The following is a 17,473-nucleotide window of genomic DNA, read 5'->3' on the forward strand; positions in this document are numbered from 1 at the left end:
TTAGCACGCGTTGGCATTTTCCCGTATTAGCCATCGCTCCTGCTGTGCCTTTACCTACACACACGCGGCTCTGCGTCTTTTCGTGCCAAACCATTTGATATTCTCCCCTCTGACCGTGATGCGTCCCCCTGACTCTGCTGCACGTGTCTGTACAAACAAGGAACACTGTCGCCCGTGCCCACAGTATCGTGACCCACCGCCACACGCTGGCATCCGGCGCCCTGTCCACATCCGATCTCCCCGCTTGTCCCAAGGGTCCATTAGAGCTGCCTTTGTGTTTTCTTTCTTATTCTGGTAACATGGTAAAACTTCCTTCTGGTAAAACTTATTTAAGGCAGTAAGAGTTTTGATCTTGAACTTAGCAGAATGATTCCGCAAAGGTACGGAGAGAGGGTGGGGGAGGGGAGGGAGGGCTTTGGGAGACAGAACTGGGCCTTGTCCCCTGCTTCTGCTGGGAAGCGTGGTGTTCCGTCCGTTGACCCTGTACGGGGCCCACGAGGAACATCCACTACAAGGCCAGGAGTAGGGTGAGGAGAACGAGGCACTTTTGGTGATTGGGAGGGGGGGGGGCAAAGTGTCAGGTGTTGCCCAGAACAGTCATTATGACAAGTAATATTTTCATGTCATGTTGCAAAAAAATAAAAACGCAAAAAACAAAATCCACAATGAACAGAATGTCCAGTTGGGAAATTCAGACCAGATCTGACCGGCCGGGGCTCTGGCTTCGAAGGCTGGGCGGTGAGTGGGGCTGGGGCAGCCGGATCCTGTGTTTATGTAAAATGTCCGCACTTTGTTTGTCGTGGGTTCGCATTCATTTGGACGTTCTGCGGTATGGCGCGAAGACACGGTTTATCCCAAGGCCTGTGGGCTTTGGCCCCCACCCCAACACTCCGCACCCAGATCTGTCTTTGTTTCAGATGTTGAAAATTGGCGTGGAATGGGTTCGTGTGCATCCATTTCCATTTTCGACAAAGTCGCGTGATGACTGAGTTTCGGGGCGCACCCTAATCACGCCCGCTCCCAGGGCGGGTGCCTCCCTTGCCGCCCCTGCTGCCCGTCTGTGCTGGGTGGGCCCTGGAGCTGTGGCTTCTGTGCCCCGCAGATTCCAAGACCCGGCGGAGTGGGTGGCCTACGCAGGCACGACCCACCTCAGTGGCGCAGAGGCCAGCACGGTGCGGGTGCGCGTGGCCCGCATCACCCCGCACCCCCTCTACAACCCGGACACGGCCGACTTCGACGTGGCGGTGCTGGAGCTGGACGGCCCGCTGGCCTTCGGCAGGCACGTCCAGCCCGTGTGCCTGCCTGCCGCCACGCACGTCTTCCCGCCGCGGAGGAAGTGCCTCATCTCCGGCTGGGGCTACCTCAAGGAGGACTTCCGTAAGTCGCTCCGCCCCTGCCTCCTCCCGCGGCCGGGGGTCCTGGCGCTCCACGCCTGCGGTGCCTGCCGCCCCAGAGGGTACTCTGGGCAGTTCTGTGCCATTTGCGAATGTGCCCTGCTGTGTCAGCCCAGGCCAGAAACTGGCGTCCTTTCCGTGGCGTATTCACTGCCACGTTTTGTGCGTTTTTGTGCTCTTGGTGGGTGATTGCTAAAATGGCCCCTGGTGCAGAGTGGCGGCTGGCGTCTCTAGGTGCAGACAGGCCGGGGTGTCTAGTAAGCTGCTTTCCGCGGTGGGTTCCAGAGCGTAAACTCAGCGAAGTGCGCGTGCTCAGAGGCACACACACCGTAAGTTATGAACCTTGAGAGCAGAGGCTCCTAGGAACCTGCCCTCTGCCCCCCACAAGCCACGCTACAGAAGCGATAAGTCAGGGTTTGTGGCGACTTTACAGAACAGAACTGTCTCGGAGGAGGGGTGAGAATCCACTGTAATCTGACAGAAGGTGCTGGAAGGAAACCCACAGGATGTCTCAGGGAAAAGGATTTGGGGTGGGGATGGCTTCAGGGAAGGACCGTGAAAGTGACGCCTCAGCTCTGACCCAGTGGATGAGATAAAGTATTTGGACAGGGGGTTGTCCTGCAGCGAGAAGTCCCATCATTGCGGGAAGTCCTATTGGATGACGCTAGTCTAGAACATTCTAGAGCAAACTGTCCAGGCTGGCTCAGTGGCTGTGCATGGAAGTGGGGGGTGCCCTAGGGCCCCCCAAGCTGAGGGGCAGCTTTGCCCTGTCGGAAGGGTCTGGGCGTCCACCGCAGCTGACTTCAGGTGCAGGGCCCATGGCCTGTGATTTGGGGTTTTCTCAGGTCTGTGCCTGCCTGATACGAAAGAAAAGAAAAACGTCGTATGATTTTTACACCTTCTGAAAAGGAAAGGTATTTTCCACACGGACCTAATTAGGAGGGAATATAAAGATAATTAAGCCCAGGCCACAAACGTTTCGTTTCAGCCTCCCTCGTTCACCGACCACAGGTCTAAGGGCGGGGCAGGGAGCAGAGCAGTGAGCCTCGCCACGTGGGGCTCCCAGGCCAGACCGGCACTATCCAAGAGCGCTTCCCTTGGGGGGTGGGGGCTGTGCTTTATGTTTGTGTCACCCGCTATAGGAGCCAGCAGCCCCCTGCAAGCTGGCCGTGGCCGTGTGCCTGGGAAACCGAGTTTTTACATTTTATGGCATCTTACGCGTTTAGATCTACATTTAAATAGCCACATGTAGCCAGTGGCCGCCAGACTGGACAGCACAGCCCTGGAAGGAAGTAGGTGGCGAGGACGACAGGTGGCGATGAGTGCATTGGAGACTAAGGTTGGGTGGAGATGGGGGCTGCAAGCTTTAATAGGGTGGTCGGGAGGGGCTTCTTGAGAATGGGGGTGAGGGGGGAAGGCAGGCAGATTGTGTAGGGACAGACAGCGCTCTAGGCAGCTGGGACAGCATGCACAAAGGCTCTGGGGTCGGTGGTCCAGACTTGGACTTTCCGTTTGAGCCGGGATGGGGGGAGGGCATCACCCTGCAGGATCTGGGGAGAGGGCAACATAATCTGTAGCAAAGAAGGCACTGGCTGCAGGCCGAGAAAAGATTTCCGCAGAGTAGGACAAGAATGATAGCAGAAGCAGGTACGGGGAGGCTCGGGGCGGAGCAGGTTTTAGGAGGGAGGTGGGGAAGGAGCCCAGTCCTGGGTGTTCCCTTTGATGCCTCTTCGCCGCCTGGGCCACGGAGGTTGCTGGGGGCAATTGTGGAGCGTGTGCTCTGCCGGTTTCCGAGCTGGCTGCTGCCGCGGAGCCCCTTCCCGCTGGGGAAGCCGAGGGCCAGAGCAGAGACGGCCTGCAGCCCCCGGCCTCGGGGTGGCTGCCCCGGGCCCCGAAGCGCTCATCCTGCTGGTGTCTCTCTGTCCTGGGCAGTGGTCAAGCCAGAAACGCTGCAGAAAGCCACAGTGGAGCTGCTGGACCAGGGCCTGTGTGCCAGCCTGTACGGCCACTCGCTCACCGACAGGATGCTGTGTGCCGGCTACCTGGACGGGAAGGTGGATTCCTGCCAGGTGAGCCCCGCGGCCCCCGGGGCCTGGGGACGAGTCCCGAGGGCCCAGGCCCCGCCCCACCTGCCCGAGGCCCCCAGGTTTCCGCCCTGGAAGAGGGGGTGCTCACAGTCTCCAGTCTGCCACCAACACTTCCCTGCTTGACCTCTGGCACGGCTCCGGATCGCCTTTTTCCTTTATGCCTTTGGTCTCATTTCTCAAGCCCACTGGCTGCGGGGAGGTGGGGAGACTGCTGCCTGCACTCGGTGCCACAGCAAAACCGGGGCCTGTGGAAAAGGTGGGGAAATGGTGGCAGAGGGCGTGTGCTTGGGAACGTGAGAGACCAGGCGAGCTGGGAGTGGGAAGGGAAAGGGTGAGCAGACAGGATGTGTGAGGGCGGGTCAGGCCCTTCACTGCCAGTGAGACACGGGGGCAGCCACACTGGCCGCCTTAGCAAGTGGCAACGTCATCAGAGATCCCGTGGACGAGGAGAGGAGGGGATGTTTATTTGGGCTGGGTTTTGAACTGCCGGAGGCTGAACCGAGCGAGGTCTTGGAGACCCCACGGCCCGGCTGTCCAGCTGTCCTGCTGTGTGTTTACGAAGAGCGGACGGAGGCTCGCCAGCCACCTTGGCTCCAGGAGCCCGTGGGGAGGGGGGCCTCCTCTGACTCTGCGGCTCTGGGATCTGGACTGGCTGCGGCCAGGGCCCCCGACCCTCCCAAAGGCGTGCCTCTGTCTCCCAGGGCGACTCGGGAGGCCCCCTAGTCTGCGAGGAGCCCTCTGGCAGGTTCTTCCTGGCCGGCATCGTGAGCTGGGGAATAGGTTGTGCGGAAGCCCGACGCCCCGGCGTCTATGCCCGAGTGACCAGGCTGCGTGACTGGATCCTGGAGGCCATCACCACGGCAGGCCGGCCTCTGGCCCCCACGGCGGCTCCCGCCTCCACCACCGCCAGCACTGCCCGGCCCACCAGTCCTGAGAGCCCCACCAGGCCCACTCTGGGCCTCGGCGCCGCGCCTCCCGACTCAGTCACCGCCCCTAAGCCACAAGGTACTTTCTAGGGGCGCAGGCGCAGGAAGGGTAGGCGTGCGCCCCTGCGGGGCTGGGCGGATGGGTGCTGGCTCCCGGCAGCTCTCTGCGGGAAGGAGATGCATGCCGTCTGGGCCCTTCTCTCTTGTTCCCCACAGAGTGCGGGGCCAGGCCTGCCATGGAGAAGCCCACTCGGATCGTGGGCGGGCTGGGAGCCGTGTCCGGGGAAGTGCCCTGGCAGGTCAGCCTGAAGGAAGGTTCCCGGCACTTCTGTGGCGCCACCGTGGTGGGGGACCGCTGGCTGCTGTCGGCCGCCCACTGCTTCAACCAGTAAGACCCACCCCGGCCCCTGGGTCTGCGCAGCCACCCCTGTGCCCCTCTGTCACCCGATGCCCTGCCCCCTCCTCTCGTGAACACGAATCCTGCCACACAGAGGCAGCCCTTCCCCTGGGCTCAAGAACTGGTTCTGTCCAGCTGCAAAACCGAGAGGGAACAGGCGGGAGAAGTGAGGGTTCAGGGGTGCCTCTCAAGGGCCCCACCTGGGCCGCAGCTCCTGGGGGGAGGATTCTGCTGGGCTGGTCTCTGGGGGACAAGTGGGGGCATCTTCGCCTCCGCCCTGTGGTTAGTCTGTCAGTCACAGGGCACCAGGGGCCCCTTGTGTTCTAGCCAGAGGAGATGAGCCCGCAGGGGCTCCCTGCCTTGTCCACAGGCCCCCGGCCTGGGACCACTTTTGGGCAACAGCCGTGTGGCCCCTCCGTCCTCCCGGCGCCCCTCCCCAGAGCCCGGGCCCCACAGCTGTGCCTGGCGTCCTGGGGGCAGCGGGGTGTCTGAGCGGCCCCTTGTCGGCAGCACGAAGGTGGAGCTGGTGCGGGCCCACCTGGGCACCGCGTCCCTCACGGGCGTCGGCGGAAACCCAGTGAAGATGGGGCTCAAGCGGGCAGTGCTGCACCCCCAGTACAACCCCGGCATCCTGGACTTCGATGTGGCCGTGCTGGAGCTGGCCGGGCCCCTGGGTTTCAACAAGTACATCCAGCCTGTCTGCCTGCCCCTGGCCATCCAGAAGTTCCCCGTGGGCCGGAAGTGCATGATCTCCGGCTGGGGTAACACACAGGAGGGAAACGGTGAGCTCCCCACCAGGCTCTCCGGTCCCACACCTGCAAACCCCTCTCCCCTCCGCTCCCCCCGGGGTCGCAGGCTCTGGCGCTCGGGCAGTGCGGCTGCTTCGTAAAGGTTTATCGGCGCCCAGCCCATCTGCTGGTTTACAGACGGTCTCTGGGGGCTTTCCTGCTACAAGGGCAGAGCTCAGTCGTTCCAAAAGAGACTGTCTGGCCCGTAAAGCCATGATTATGTGCTCTGTGGCCCTTGGTAGAAAAGCTCGGAGACCCTTGTGCTGTACCCTTCAGGGACCCCCAAGAGTTAGTGCTGCTTTTGTCCTCCCTGCAGGTCACCCAAGGCACTAGGGAATCTGCCTGGGGATGTTGGTGAGGGTCTAGGGTGCTGAGTAGGAGCACGGGGTCCGCCCCCTTATCGCTACACGACCGCACGGACCCCTGCGGCCCCGAGGGGCTGTGGTTCTTTATCCATAGGGCAGGGACTCCCCTGCCCGGGTGGGTGTTGCCACAGCGTAGCCGACGTAGAAGAGGGATCGCTCTGTGAGTGAGCTTGTGTGGGGCCTCCTCTCCTTGGCAGCCACCAAGCCTGACATTCTGCAGAGAGCGTCTGTGGGCATCATAGACCAGAAGGCATGCAGCGCACTCTACAACTCCTCCCTCACGGACAGGATGCTCTGCGCCGGCTTCCTGGAGGGCAAAGTGGACTCCTGCCAGGTGAGCGGGCCGCCGGACGTGTTCGCAGATGGGAGGGAAACGGTTTCCAGTGCGTCACAGCGAGCAGGGGAACCCTCAAGAGAACCCGAATGCCTGTAAACGTGTGGTTTAGAGAAATTGTCATATTTCCAAGCAGAAGATGAGGTGGGTGTGCATAAAAATACAGACACTAACTTGAAAATGTGCAGCATGCATTCACAGGAGGAAAAGCTAATCACAAGTGATGGCACATGTGACTGCTCTGTGTCACAGGGTGGCCAGTGAGCACCTGAGGTGTGTGCGATCCAGCTTAGGGGAAACCTGGCTCCAGAACCATGCTGTGAAGGCCAAAGAAATATACAAGTGGGGAAATGTATGGTCTTGGAAACATTGATGTGGGGCGCCTGGGTGGCTCAGTTGGTTAAGCATCTGATTCGGTTTTGGCTCGGGTCATGATCTCAGTTTGCAAGATCAAGCCCCATGTCAGACTTTGCACTGACAGCACAGAGCCTGATTGGGATTCCGCCCCCCCCCCCCCCACCGCTGTCTCTCTCCCTCTCCCCCTCCCTCTCTCTCCCCCTCTCCTCCTCTTCCTACCACGTCTGTCTTTCTCAAAAAACATTTTTAAAAATCTTGAAGAAATATCGATGCAAAACCCTTAATAAAATATTAGACTAAATCTAATAATGTGTTAAAAGGAAAATAAATCACAACCATAGTGAGTTTATCTCATAAGATCTAGTCTGACACAGGAGAACCCAGTAACGCCACTCATCACATTAGTGGACCAAAAGGGAAAGAGGGCGTCTTCTCCAAAACCACAGAAAAAGGCATCCGATACTTTTTAACAACCATTTAACAACCATTCGTAATTACGATTTTAAGAAATTACAATCCTATGAAAGACAACAGAAACCTACAGCCGACATCATGTTGATGGTGAAACAAAGCCTTCCTTTCACACACCAGGCTGCCTGCCGTCACCAAGGACATCTGGATTAATGTGGGAAGTCAAGAAAAAAGAAAAGCATAGGGATTTGTAAAGTAGACAAAAATGTAATCTGCAGTAACATGACTGTCTACCAAAAAAGTAAAATAAAATAAAAACACGCAGAGCCAAGTAAGAAACTACAAAGATTCAAGAGTCCAGCAAGTCTGGCTTGATACAAGGTCATACAAAGTCAAGAACGTTTCTTTTCCCAGCAAAAATCAGCGTCCTAGAAAAAGGGATCCCACTGACGTGAGAACAAAATCTGTGTGGTGTCTAGCAGTAAACTCTAGATGTTCAAGGTTTTCGTGGAGAATGTTACTAAACTCTGCAGAAAATAAAAAGGTCTGAATGAATGGAAAAACATACCATATTCATGGACGGTAAGACAATATTATGAAGAGCTGTTTGTCTCCATTTTTTCCTATAAATCACTGCAATTCCAGGCAAAATTCCAACAGCATTTCACCATATGACTTGGCGGGCTGGTTTTAAATTCACACAGGAGAGCAAAGTAATGGTACCTGACCAGGCAGGATAGTCCTGGTAAAGAAGAATCAGGAATGTGTGTACCGCCGGGAACAACAAAATAGGAAGTGGCGATGGCTCCTACTTCTGTGTCAACAACCAGCCCGAAGCTTAGCGACTGGGAACGAGACTCATCGATGGGGCTCCTGAACCTGCACTTTGGTAAGAGCTCAGCAGGGACGGATTCCGCCTGCTCGTCCCAGCAGAGAGGGCCAGGGCCCCAAAGGGTGGACTTCAGTAGTAACACTCAGAGGTGTTGCTCACGTCCGCCAGGTTGAAGATATCGGCTGCAACATAAACGTACGCTCACAGGCCGCAGTTGAGGGAAACGTGGCACATAACTTGCAGTGGGAACCTCTCGCGCAGCTTCTGGGAAGTGCACTTGTGGGTTCAAATCCTGGCTCCTCTTCCCACAAGCTCCGTGACTCCGGGCACGTTACTCAACCTCTCTGGGCCTCAGATTCTTGTCTGTAAAACGGGGTCATAGTAATACCTGTCTGCTAGGGCTGCTGTGACTTGAATGAATGAAGCAAGTTGTAAAATACTACACGTAACATTTATGTACATTTTAAAGACAGCACTACATATTTTCTAAAATTACTAATAAATGTAAAAGCATAGTGGGACCCACCAAGCTCCTAATGTGTTCACTTTTGGGGAAATGGGGCCCCGGGACCAGGGGCAGGGCTGTGTCGGTCCCCGCTGCTGTGTAACAAGACTCCCCAAAGCTTGGTGGTGTGAAACAGCCATTTCTTCCAATCGTAGATTTTGTGGGTTGGAAATTCCGGTGGGGCCCAGTGGGGCTGGCTTGTGTGCTCCACATGGCGTCTGCGGCCTGCAGTGGGACGGCTCAAAGGCTGATGTCCCAGGAGGTTCTGACGGGGTTTCGACTTGCACATCCAATACCGGTTGTTGGCTGGGGTCTCAGCTACACCCTACATGTGGCCTCTCCACGTGGACTCCGCCTGGGCTCCTTCCCACCTCGAAATGTGCTGGCTGGCTCCCAAGAGCAGGTAATTCAAGGCAGCAAGATGGAAGTCACCTGGCATCACTGTCCCCAAAGTCTAGGGGCGAAGGCAGCCACAGAGCTGTGCCCAGGGCCACGTGGAGAGGCAGACCCCCACCCCCCAATGGGAGGAGTGCCAAGATCTCCGCGTTCAAGGAGCACGTGTGGGATGAGGGAGACAGTCTCCTGCCACCTTTGGGAAAGCAGTCTGCTGTGTGGCCTAAGCTCTATTGTCACATTCTGAGTTTTTAAAGAAAAGCAAGGGGCGCCTGGCTGGCTCTGTCGGTTGAGCGTCCGACTTCTGCTCAGGTCATGATCTCACGGTTCGTGGGTTCGGGCTCCGTGTCAGGCTCTGTGCTGACAGCTCAGAGCCTGGAGCCTGCTTCGGATTCTGTGTCTCCTCTCTCTGACCCTCCCCCGTTCATGCTCTCTCTCTCTCTCTCTCTCTCTCTCTGTCTCAAAAATAAACAAACATGAAAAAAATTAAAAAACAAAATGGGGGCACCTGGGTGGCTCAGTCCGTTGAGCCTCTGACTCTTGATTTCAGCTCGGGTCATGATGTCACAGTCCAGGACTTGGAGCCCCGTGTCCAGCCGGCTCTGTGCAGAGTACATGGAACCTGCTGGGGATTCTGTCTCTCCCTCCGCCCCTTTCCCGCGCTCTCTCCCTCTCTCAAAAAAAAAAAAAAAAAAAAAGGTTTTGTTTTTTTTTTTCCCTTTTAAAGGAAGAGCAGTATGTTACTGGTGTAATTTTTTTGAAACGTGTAGGAAAAAGGCTGGCGGCTAATGAGCAGATTGGGTTTTCTGCGTTTTATTTTATTTTTTTACATCTCAAGAACAAAAGCAGGAAAAATTGACGTTCAGAGAGAAGTGACTTGATCAAGGTCATGCAAGGTCTGAAGCCAGGTCTCCGGAGCCCCCGTGCCGTGTCTCCTGCTCCACTGATGGGTCTCAGCCACCCACGGGAAGGCTGGAGGCCCAGGCGGTGCCCCCTGCAGAGAAGGCGCCGCAGGGTCACAGCCAGCTCTTTACTTTTTTGCTTTAACTTCCTCCCCTCTCCACCCCCCCCAAGTCTCTGAGGAATAAGTGATCTGCATCATCGCGTGTGCTGGGGGCGGACAGCGTGTGGTCTCACGCGCCGTGTGAAATGATGGCCACAACGGATGTAGCTCACCTTCTCCTTCCTTCCCTTTCAGGGCGACTCCGGGGGACCCCTGGCCTGCGAGGAGGCCCCCGGTGTGTTTTACCTGGCGGGGATTGTGAGCTGGGGGGTCGGCTGCGCTCAGGCCCGGAGACCTGGCGTGTACGCTCGAATCACCAGGCTGAAGGGCTGGATCCTGGACACCATGTCCTCCGGCCTCCTCCCCACCGCGAGGACCCCCGCCACCAGGCAGTCCTCTGGGACGGCAGCTGCCTTCACAGTCCCGGGAGTCCCGGCCAGCACAGCCACCCCCTCGGCCACCAGCAGGGCAACCAGCCAGCCCGCCAACATGACTGCAGCCACCGTAAGCGCCACTGCTGGGGGACAGACACCCCTCCCAGACGCCCCGAGGACCACCGTGGGCTTCCAGCCACCAGGTACTGGGGCGAGTGGAGTGATGTGCGGGTGGCAGGGGTCCCGCGTGGGTCTGCTCACGCTGTTAACGTCACAGGGGCCACAGTGCGCGGAGGGTGGGGGCAGGCTTCACCAACAGACGCTTGTTCTCACCCAGGCTGGAGGTTAGAAGTCTGTGTAGACACTGTGCTCTCCCTTTTGTCCGTGTCCTCATGGGACCGTCCCTCTGTGCGTGTCTGTGTCCTCATGTCGTCACCTGTAAGGACACCTGTCACACTGGATCAGCCCCCCCCCCCGCCCCCCCCCCCAGTCCTGAGAGCCAGGGACACGGGCACTGGTTGGCCAGGTGTATGTTGTCTAGCGGCGGATGCCTTAGCCCCAAGCCCCTGTCTGCTCCTGTGCTATTTATTATTTATTTACTTATTTATTTTTAATTTTTTTAAGTCTGTTTATTCACTTAGAGAGCCCAAGTAGGGGAGGGGCAGAGAGAGAGGAAGAGAGAATCCCAAGCAGGCTTTGCACTGTCAGCGCAAAACTTGATGTCAGCCTTGAACCCACAACCCACAAGACCATGACCCTGGCTGAAGCCAGATGCTTAACCTACCGAGCCACCCAGGTGCCCCTATTTTTTATTAAAAAAAATTTTTACTGTTTATTTTTGAGACAGAGAGCGGGGCAGAGAGAGAGGGAGACACAGAATCCGAAACAGGCTCCAGGCTCTGAGCTGTCAGCACAGAGCCTGACACGGGGCTTGAACTCATGAACCATGAAATCGTGACCTGAGCCAAAGCTGGACACTCAACCAACTGAGCCACCCGGGCACTCCTTTATTTTTTTTAATGCTTATTTATTACTTATTTTGAGAGAGCGTGCACGGGTGGGGAAGGGGCAAAAGGAGAGGGACAGAGAGAGAATCCCAAGCAGGCTGTGCGCTGTGCCCAACACGAGCCCAACGTGGGGCTCGATCCCACGACCCTGAGACCACGACTTGAGCTGAAACCAAGAGGCGGACGCTCAATTGACGGCCACCCAGGCGCCGCTGTGTGCTCCTGTTACAAAACGGAGACTTTTCTGAGGCACCAGGGCATGTGGGGAAGTGCCCGGCGGGAGGGTCATCACGGACGTCCAGGCACCCGTCGTCCATGCTTGAATCCCTCCTCTGGGCCGCCCAGGGTCCCTGGGCCGAGCCTGCCGTGCGATGCCATGCGGCGCGGCAGGGAACCAGACGTTGGCGACGCACACACAGTCCCTGGCAGGCAGGAGTGAAAAGGGGACTGTGCAGGCCCCAGCTGACCCCACAGGCCCCGCTCAGGGGCCCCTGGCTAAATTGGCTCAGCCCATCTTGGCAGAACGGGCCCAGAGAGATACTGATGGAGAACGTGCCTTTGAGATCCTTCGTGCGTGACCAAAGCGTTTTTTATTAAACAGTGATCAGAAGGTACGAACGCGTGTTGGCAGGTCCGGAGTAAAACGCCATCAAAAGCAGCCAGCTTCATACTGGCTGCAGCGTCGTGGGGAACCAAGGGCAGGACAAGGCCTGGCTTCTGTGGGGCGCGGGGTGTGCTGGCGGGACCCCTGTCTTAGCAACCATCCCACTCCTGCCCTGCCAACCCCCCCCCCCCATCCACCGTGTCAGTTTCAAGGGACCGAGTGGTAGGTCGCAAAACTCAGAGAGGAAGTGCTGCCACAGAGGAGGGGCCCTACCAAGTAGGGTGGAGGCGGGGTGGGGGGATGGGGGAGGGCCCCCGGCACGCCGCCCCCGCCTGCCCCCAGCAGACGTGAACGTTGTGCTCGTGTCCAGATGCTGAGGGACGGAGTCTGGCTTCATTCAGGCGGGGAGCGGGTCGGCAGGGAGGGACCGAGCACGCTTCTGGGAGTCCCAGGGCTTCAGCACGTGGGGCTGCGGACCTCTGCCGGCTGCATCCACTTCCCTTCCTCCTGGGAGTTTCCCAGAATTCCCGGCTGTTCCAAGTCCCCATCTCCAGCATCCTCACCGACTCCCCTATAGAGACTGCGACCCAGGGGGGTTTCCCTGCTTCCCTCCTGCATCAGGGTCCCTCCCTGGGCCCCTGGATCCCCACTGTCCTGTCCAGGGGTGGCAGGGGTGTGTGCGTCTGGTCTAACCCCAGGACACAGGAGCTGGGGGAAAATGCTCACGGCCACTCTCTTTAAGGATGTGTCGCCTTCTCTTCCCTATTCTCTTCCCTTTCCCTCGCACACATATGGACGTGCGCACACGTGGCCCGATGAGCCTGGGTCGCTCAGGCACAGACCTGTGCCCACAAAGCCAGGTTTAGGGGCTCGCTGCAGCGAGGCAGCCCGCACACCTTCAGAACCATCGCACGGCTCCCAGACCAGGGAAGGGTCTGGGGGCACAGAGGGGGTGGATGGCATCGAAAAGAAGCAGTCTCTGTTGGCTGCGGGCCCAGTCGGCCACATGCCAGGGGTCCGGGCAAGGGTCGTCTGGACCCTCTCAGGGGGGCCCCGGTCCTGTCTCCCTGGCAACACAAAGTTAAGACCGCCTCCCGCCCTGGTGGTTTTTACTGTTCTAATAGTTACAGCCAAGTTCTTAACTTGGCCTCCAGTGGAGGTGAGGAAGCCCCCTGGAATGGCACACATTCTCGCGTTGTTCAGCGTGGGGGGGCACTTCCAGGAGAGGAGCTGTTTCCATCAGATTCCCCAGGCCTCCTGGTCTTGGGCAAGATCCCCATGGTGTTGGCGTGTTGGGGGTGGGGCTGAGAGGGAACCGGGCAGGTGGCCCCCCATCTCTCCGTTCTCCCCTTCCAGCTGAGGTTGGGACAGGAGGCTGAAGGGCAGGAAAGGCGGGCTGGGGAAGGAGGACTGTTCCGGAGGCAGGAAATTCCTTGTGGGAATGATAGGGCGGGTCCCCGAGTGCCCCTATGGGTGGTAAGGGTTCCTGCAGCACCCCTTACAACCACCAGTTTGTTCTGTCTGCAGTAGTGTTCTGAGAGGGCATCTTGTGCTGGGGGAGGGGGAGTGATACATGTCACAGCCTGGAGGAAGTGTCGAGGGAAGGATACTGAGTCACACAGGACCCCAGTAAGGGGAGATGCCCAGAGAGGGCATCCAGGGCAGTGCAGGAGCTGTTGGGACAGGGAAGGGGCCTATTGGGCAGCAGCCTAGGGTGTGCAAAGGCCCCGGGGCAGCAAGGAACTTGGCTACTAGGGCAGTGGGAGACGCCTGGTGAGGAGAGGGGAGGTGAGCAGAGTTGCTGGGCTGGCCCTCAGCCACGAAGGAGGCAAACCTAAAATGCATTTCAAATACTATTTGAGAAAAGCTCAGAGAAGCCTCATTTGCAGGCCTAACCACCAGGCCCAGTGTTCCTGACAGCGGAGGTTTCCCGAGGCAGGTCCCCCAACCTAGTGTGGGCTCCTCCTCCCCTGCGCGCCGCAGGCAGGGATGCGCTCGCCCGCCGATCTGTCACCCGACTCCCCCGCAGACTGTGGCCTGGCACCGGTGGCAGCGATGACCAGGATCGTGGGCGGCAGCGCCGCGGCCCGCGGGGAGTGGCCGTGGCAGGTGAGCCTGTGGCTGCGGCGCCGGGAGCACCGCTGCGGGGCCGTCCTGGTGGCCGAGAGGTGGCTGCTGTCGGCGGCGCACTGCTTCGATGTGTGAGTCCGGCCGCCCCGGCGCCCCTGGCCTGTGCGCTTCACTGGAGCGCCTTGTCTGAAAACTCACCGCGTCGCCTGTCCACGCTTTGGCCCCAAATGCCCTCCCCAGCCACTGGCACCCACCGCCCCAGACCGGCCCCTCCTCTATACAGCCCCTCCCCTGGCCGTGCGGCACTGCGGTCCCGTCCAGCCCCGCAGCCCCCCCACCCCGAACCCTGGCCATGGCCTCTGCCGGCACCAGGGGGCCAGGTCTGCAGCCACGGGCGGGGCGGGGCGGAAGGCTCTGGGGAACGATGGAACACTCCCACCTTGGCCCGCCCCGCTGGCACTTGGCACCAGACCCAAAGGCCACCCAGTGGTGAGTCCCCTTCCCGGTAGGGCGCTCGTAGGGTAGACCAGGCTAGGGGCCCTGTCCTCCAGGGAAACGCGCAGCGCGCCTCCCAGGGTCAGAGCCCTAATACTTGACGGGAACGGATACGCTTGTGGTGTCACCTCCGTGCGCGGTAGCACTCGCTCCAGGCACGGGACCCTCGCACCCTCCCCGCCGTCCTAGGGGGAAGCGACGACAGCCCCATTTCCTGATGGGGGGGCGCGCCCGGGGCGCGGGGATTCGGGCCGACGTCTGTCCCCGCGCACCCCGCAGCTACGGGGACCCCAAGCAGTGGGCGGCCTTCCTGGGCACGCCGTTCCTGAGTGGCGCCGAGGGGCAGCTGGAGCGGGTGGCGCGCATCTACAAACACCCCTTCTACAACCTCTACACGCTCGACTACGACGTGGCGCTGCTCGAGCTGGCGGGGCCCGTGCGCCGCGGCCGCCTGGTGCGGCCCATCTGCCTGCCCGAGCCCACGCCGCGGCCCCCCGACGGCGCGCGCTGCGTCATCACCGGCTGGGGCTCGGTGCGCGAGGGAGGTAGGCTCGGCTGCCCCCCCTCCCCCCGCCGCGGCGAGAGGGCCCTCGGCCCACGGCTCCCGTTTCTCCCGCAGGCTCGATGGCGCGGCAGCTGCAGAAGGCGGCCGTGCGCCTCCTCAGCGAGCAGACGTGCCGCCGCTTCTACCCGGTGCAGATCAGCAGTCGCATGCTGTGCGCCGGCTTCCCGCAGGGCGGCGTGGACAGCTGTTCGGTGAGCGCACTCTGCAGCGGAAGCGGGCGCTTCTCGGGACCCAGGTCCCACACGCAGAGGGCAAGGGGGGGCGTGGCGGGGCGAAGTCGTCACCGCTGCAAGACCCTCCGGCGCCGCCCTCTCAAGCCCACCAAGCAGGGCACCTTTTCTGACCCTGGAGGAATTTTCACTCGACCACCGTTTATTGGGCATCCATTATGAGCCGGTTTCGGCGCCTCGGCATCCCCCGCCCCCCTCCCCGGCCCGGCCCCGGCGGGATGGGGACGTGGGCTGGGCAGTGACTGCCGCGTGAGGCCCCCATTCAGCCCGGGGGAAATACCGAGTGTCCATGAGTGTCTGCATGAACGGGTCATCCTAACCTAGAACCCCTTCCCCAGAAAATAAGCTCACGAGGAAAAGGACCCGGGCCCAAGGGCTACTATGGGGGAGGTAGTGGCCTGCTCTTAAGGCCTTTCCTCTCCTTCCCTCAGGGCGACGCCGGGGGACCCCTGGCCTGCAGGGAGCCCTCTGGCCGGTGGGTGCTAACTGGGGTCACCAGCTGGGGGTACGGCTGCGGGCGGCCCCACTTCCCAGGGGTCTATACTCGGGTGGCTGCCGTCAGAGGCTGGATCGGGCAGAACATCCAGGAGTGACCGCCAGCACGTGGCTGCACACGCCCGGGACGAGAGGTGACGGCGCCAGGAACCCGCTGGCCCCTCTGCCCGAGGAGGAGAGTCTAGGGGGTGGGCGGGCGGGGGGCTAGGGGGCTGCGGGTAACCCGGTGCACGTTTGCTGCTTATTTGGATCCAATAAACAGCCCCTTGTCCCCAGCCTGCTGGCTCAGCACCTCCGTATCACAGCAGGGACCGTTCGGCTGCTGCTCACCCGGGGCCCAGATATGGGAGGTGCGGGGAAGGGGCAGCAAGGCCTCCCCGGGGCAGGACTACCCTCCGTCTTTGGCGCCGGAGCTGGGGAGGGGGGGTCTGGCCACGCTTCCTCTCCAAGCTGCCTTTCGCGTGAGCAACCGGCTCCCGGTCATGGTCATTGGAAACCAGGGGCACAGAGGGTAAAGAGGCGCAGGCCGGTCAGGGGACCCGGGAACACGCCGGGCCACCTCCCGCAGAGACCCCCTCCAGGGAACACCGATCGGGTGCTCTCCGCACCTCCCTTATTGGCCTCCACCTTCAGGTGGCCACAGCCAGGTGGGGCCTGACTATGCCCCCAGGTCCCAGGGCGGATTCGCCACCCGAGGTGCACGGTGAGCCTGGACCCCGCAGGGGCCGCGCCGCCTGCAATCTGGGAAGTCCCAGGGCCCCCCACGACCCGAGGGAGCGACGACCCCAGTGTGGCGGCACCGGTCTCGTCCTCAGGAACCACGGGCAGGCAGGATGCACAGGCGGGCCCCCGCTTCACAAAGGGCCTTTATGGAAACGGAAAAGGGGGGTGGGGTGGGGGCCTGCCGGGAGCCCGCCGGGCCGGACGCGGCGCGGGGGCGGGGAGGGGGTCACATGTTGGCTCGCTCCCGCTGTAGCCGCGAGTTGTAGGCGCGGGACACGGTGTTCCAGGCGTCCATGTAGCGGTCCATGCACATGGCGATACACTTCTGCGGGCGGGAAGGGGGCGCGGCTCGGCTCAGCAGCGGCCGGACCGGCGCCCCACCCCAGGCAGCGGGCCGCGCACGCGCACTCGTCCCACCGCGACGCCCGTTGATCCGCGCACGCGTACTTGCCTCCACGCGGCCCCACGCGCCTCACCTGCTCCGAATTGTCCAGGGAGCCCCCCGGCTTCCCGATGCACTTCCGGAAGCACTTGTCCGTCATCCTCTGTGGGGACAACGCGAACTCAGCCGCGACACCCGCGCCCGGTGGACCCCACTGCCCTCGGCGCCCGCCCCGGCCCGACCCCGGACCTGCAGCAGCTCCTGCGCGTTAGCCACGGCGATCTGCACCTTCACCTGCTCCATGATGAGCCCCGGGTCCAGTTTGCCGCCGCCGGAGCTCCCGAAGTCCGAGCCGAAGCCACCCTCCATGGCTCCGCAAAGTCAACCGAACCGAGACCGCGTGCGCCGACCCGTACCCGCGCCGGAAGTTGCCCCCCCCCCCAGGGCACCACGGGAAATGGAGTCCGGGCTTGTTGGACTACGACCCCCACAAAGCTGTGCTTCCACCTTTGCGCATGCGCGGATAGGAGTCACCTTCTGCGCCAGCAGCTTTTGGTTTCGAGGCCCCGGGCCTGCAGAAAACGTCCCCGGCTCGTCCTGCGGATCCCGCGGCGCATGTGCACAGAGCGTCGGGCGTGTCGCGTGACCGAAGGCGCAGCCCGGCCGCTGAGGCTCGGGCACCCCGACGCGGGTCGCTGCCAGGGAGTGTCCCGCGGTCTCGTATGCCCCCCTCCGT

The 17,473-nt window shown here is 60.8% G+C and overlaps 2 protein-coding genes across 3 annotated transcripts in view; one reads left to right on the top strand and one right to left on the bottom strand.

The window, feature by feature from the left end:
- TMPRSS9 (transmembrane serine protease 9) overlaps positions 1–15,730 on the top strand; it is a 29,024-nt gene extending 13,294 nt beyond the window's left edge. The window contains exons 8-18 of the mRNA XM_032595482.1: positions 1,103–1,377; positions 3,327–3,463; positions 4,183–4,486; positions 4,624–4,795; positions 5,315–5,586; positions 6,155–6,291; positions 9,988–10,369; positions 13,807–13,978; positions 14,622–14,887; positions 14,962–15,098; positions 15,569–15,730. Coding sequence (XP_032451373.1) covers positions 1,103–1,377; positions 3,327–3,463; positions 4,183–4,486; positions 4,624–4,795; positions 5,315–5,586; positions 6,155–6,291; positions 9,988–10,369; positions 13,807–13,978; positions 14,622–14,887; positions 14,962–15,098; positions 15,569–15,730 — 2,416 coding nt within the window. The remainder of the gene's footprint in view (positions 1–1,102; positions 1,378–3,326; positions 3,464–4,182; positions 4,487–4,623; positions 4,796–5,314; positions 5,587–6,154; positions 6,292–9,987; positions 10,370–13,806; positions 13,979–14,621; positions 14,888–14,961; positions 15,099–15,568) is intronic.
- Positions 15,731–16,466: 736 nt separating this feature from the next.
- On the bottom strand, positions 16,467–17,174 carry TIMM13 (translocase of inner mitochondrial membrane 13). Of its 2 annotated transcripts, none has more exons than XM_030336646.1 (3): positions 17,032–17,174; positions 16,832–16,900; positions 16,467–16,680 (listed from the first exon to the last, which is right to left on the bottom strand). In XM_030336646.1, exons 1-3 carry the CDS (start codon positions 17,104–17,106, stop codon positions 16,582–16,584), a joined length of 243 nt encoding a protein of 80 aa, XP_030192506.1. In that variant the 5' UTR covers positions 17,107–17,174; the 3' UTR covers positions 16,467–16,581. The 2 variants fall into 2 exon arrangements, with proteins under 2 accessions (XP_030192506.1, XP_030192497.1); XM_030336637.1 differs by having other exon boundaries at positions 16,987–17,168.
- Between the last annotated feature and the right edge of the window lie 299 nt (positions 17,175–17,473).

The sequence above is a fragment of the Lynx canadensis genome, chromosome A2 (assembly GCF_007474595.2).
Source record: "Lynx canadensis isolate LIC74 chromosome A2, mLynCan4.pri.v2, whole genome shotgun sequence".
Taxonomy (NCBI): domain Eukaryota; kingdom Metazoa; phylum Chordata; class Mammalia; order Carnivora; family Felidae; genus Lynx; species Lynx canadensis.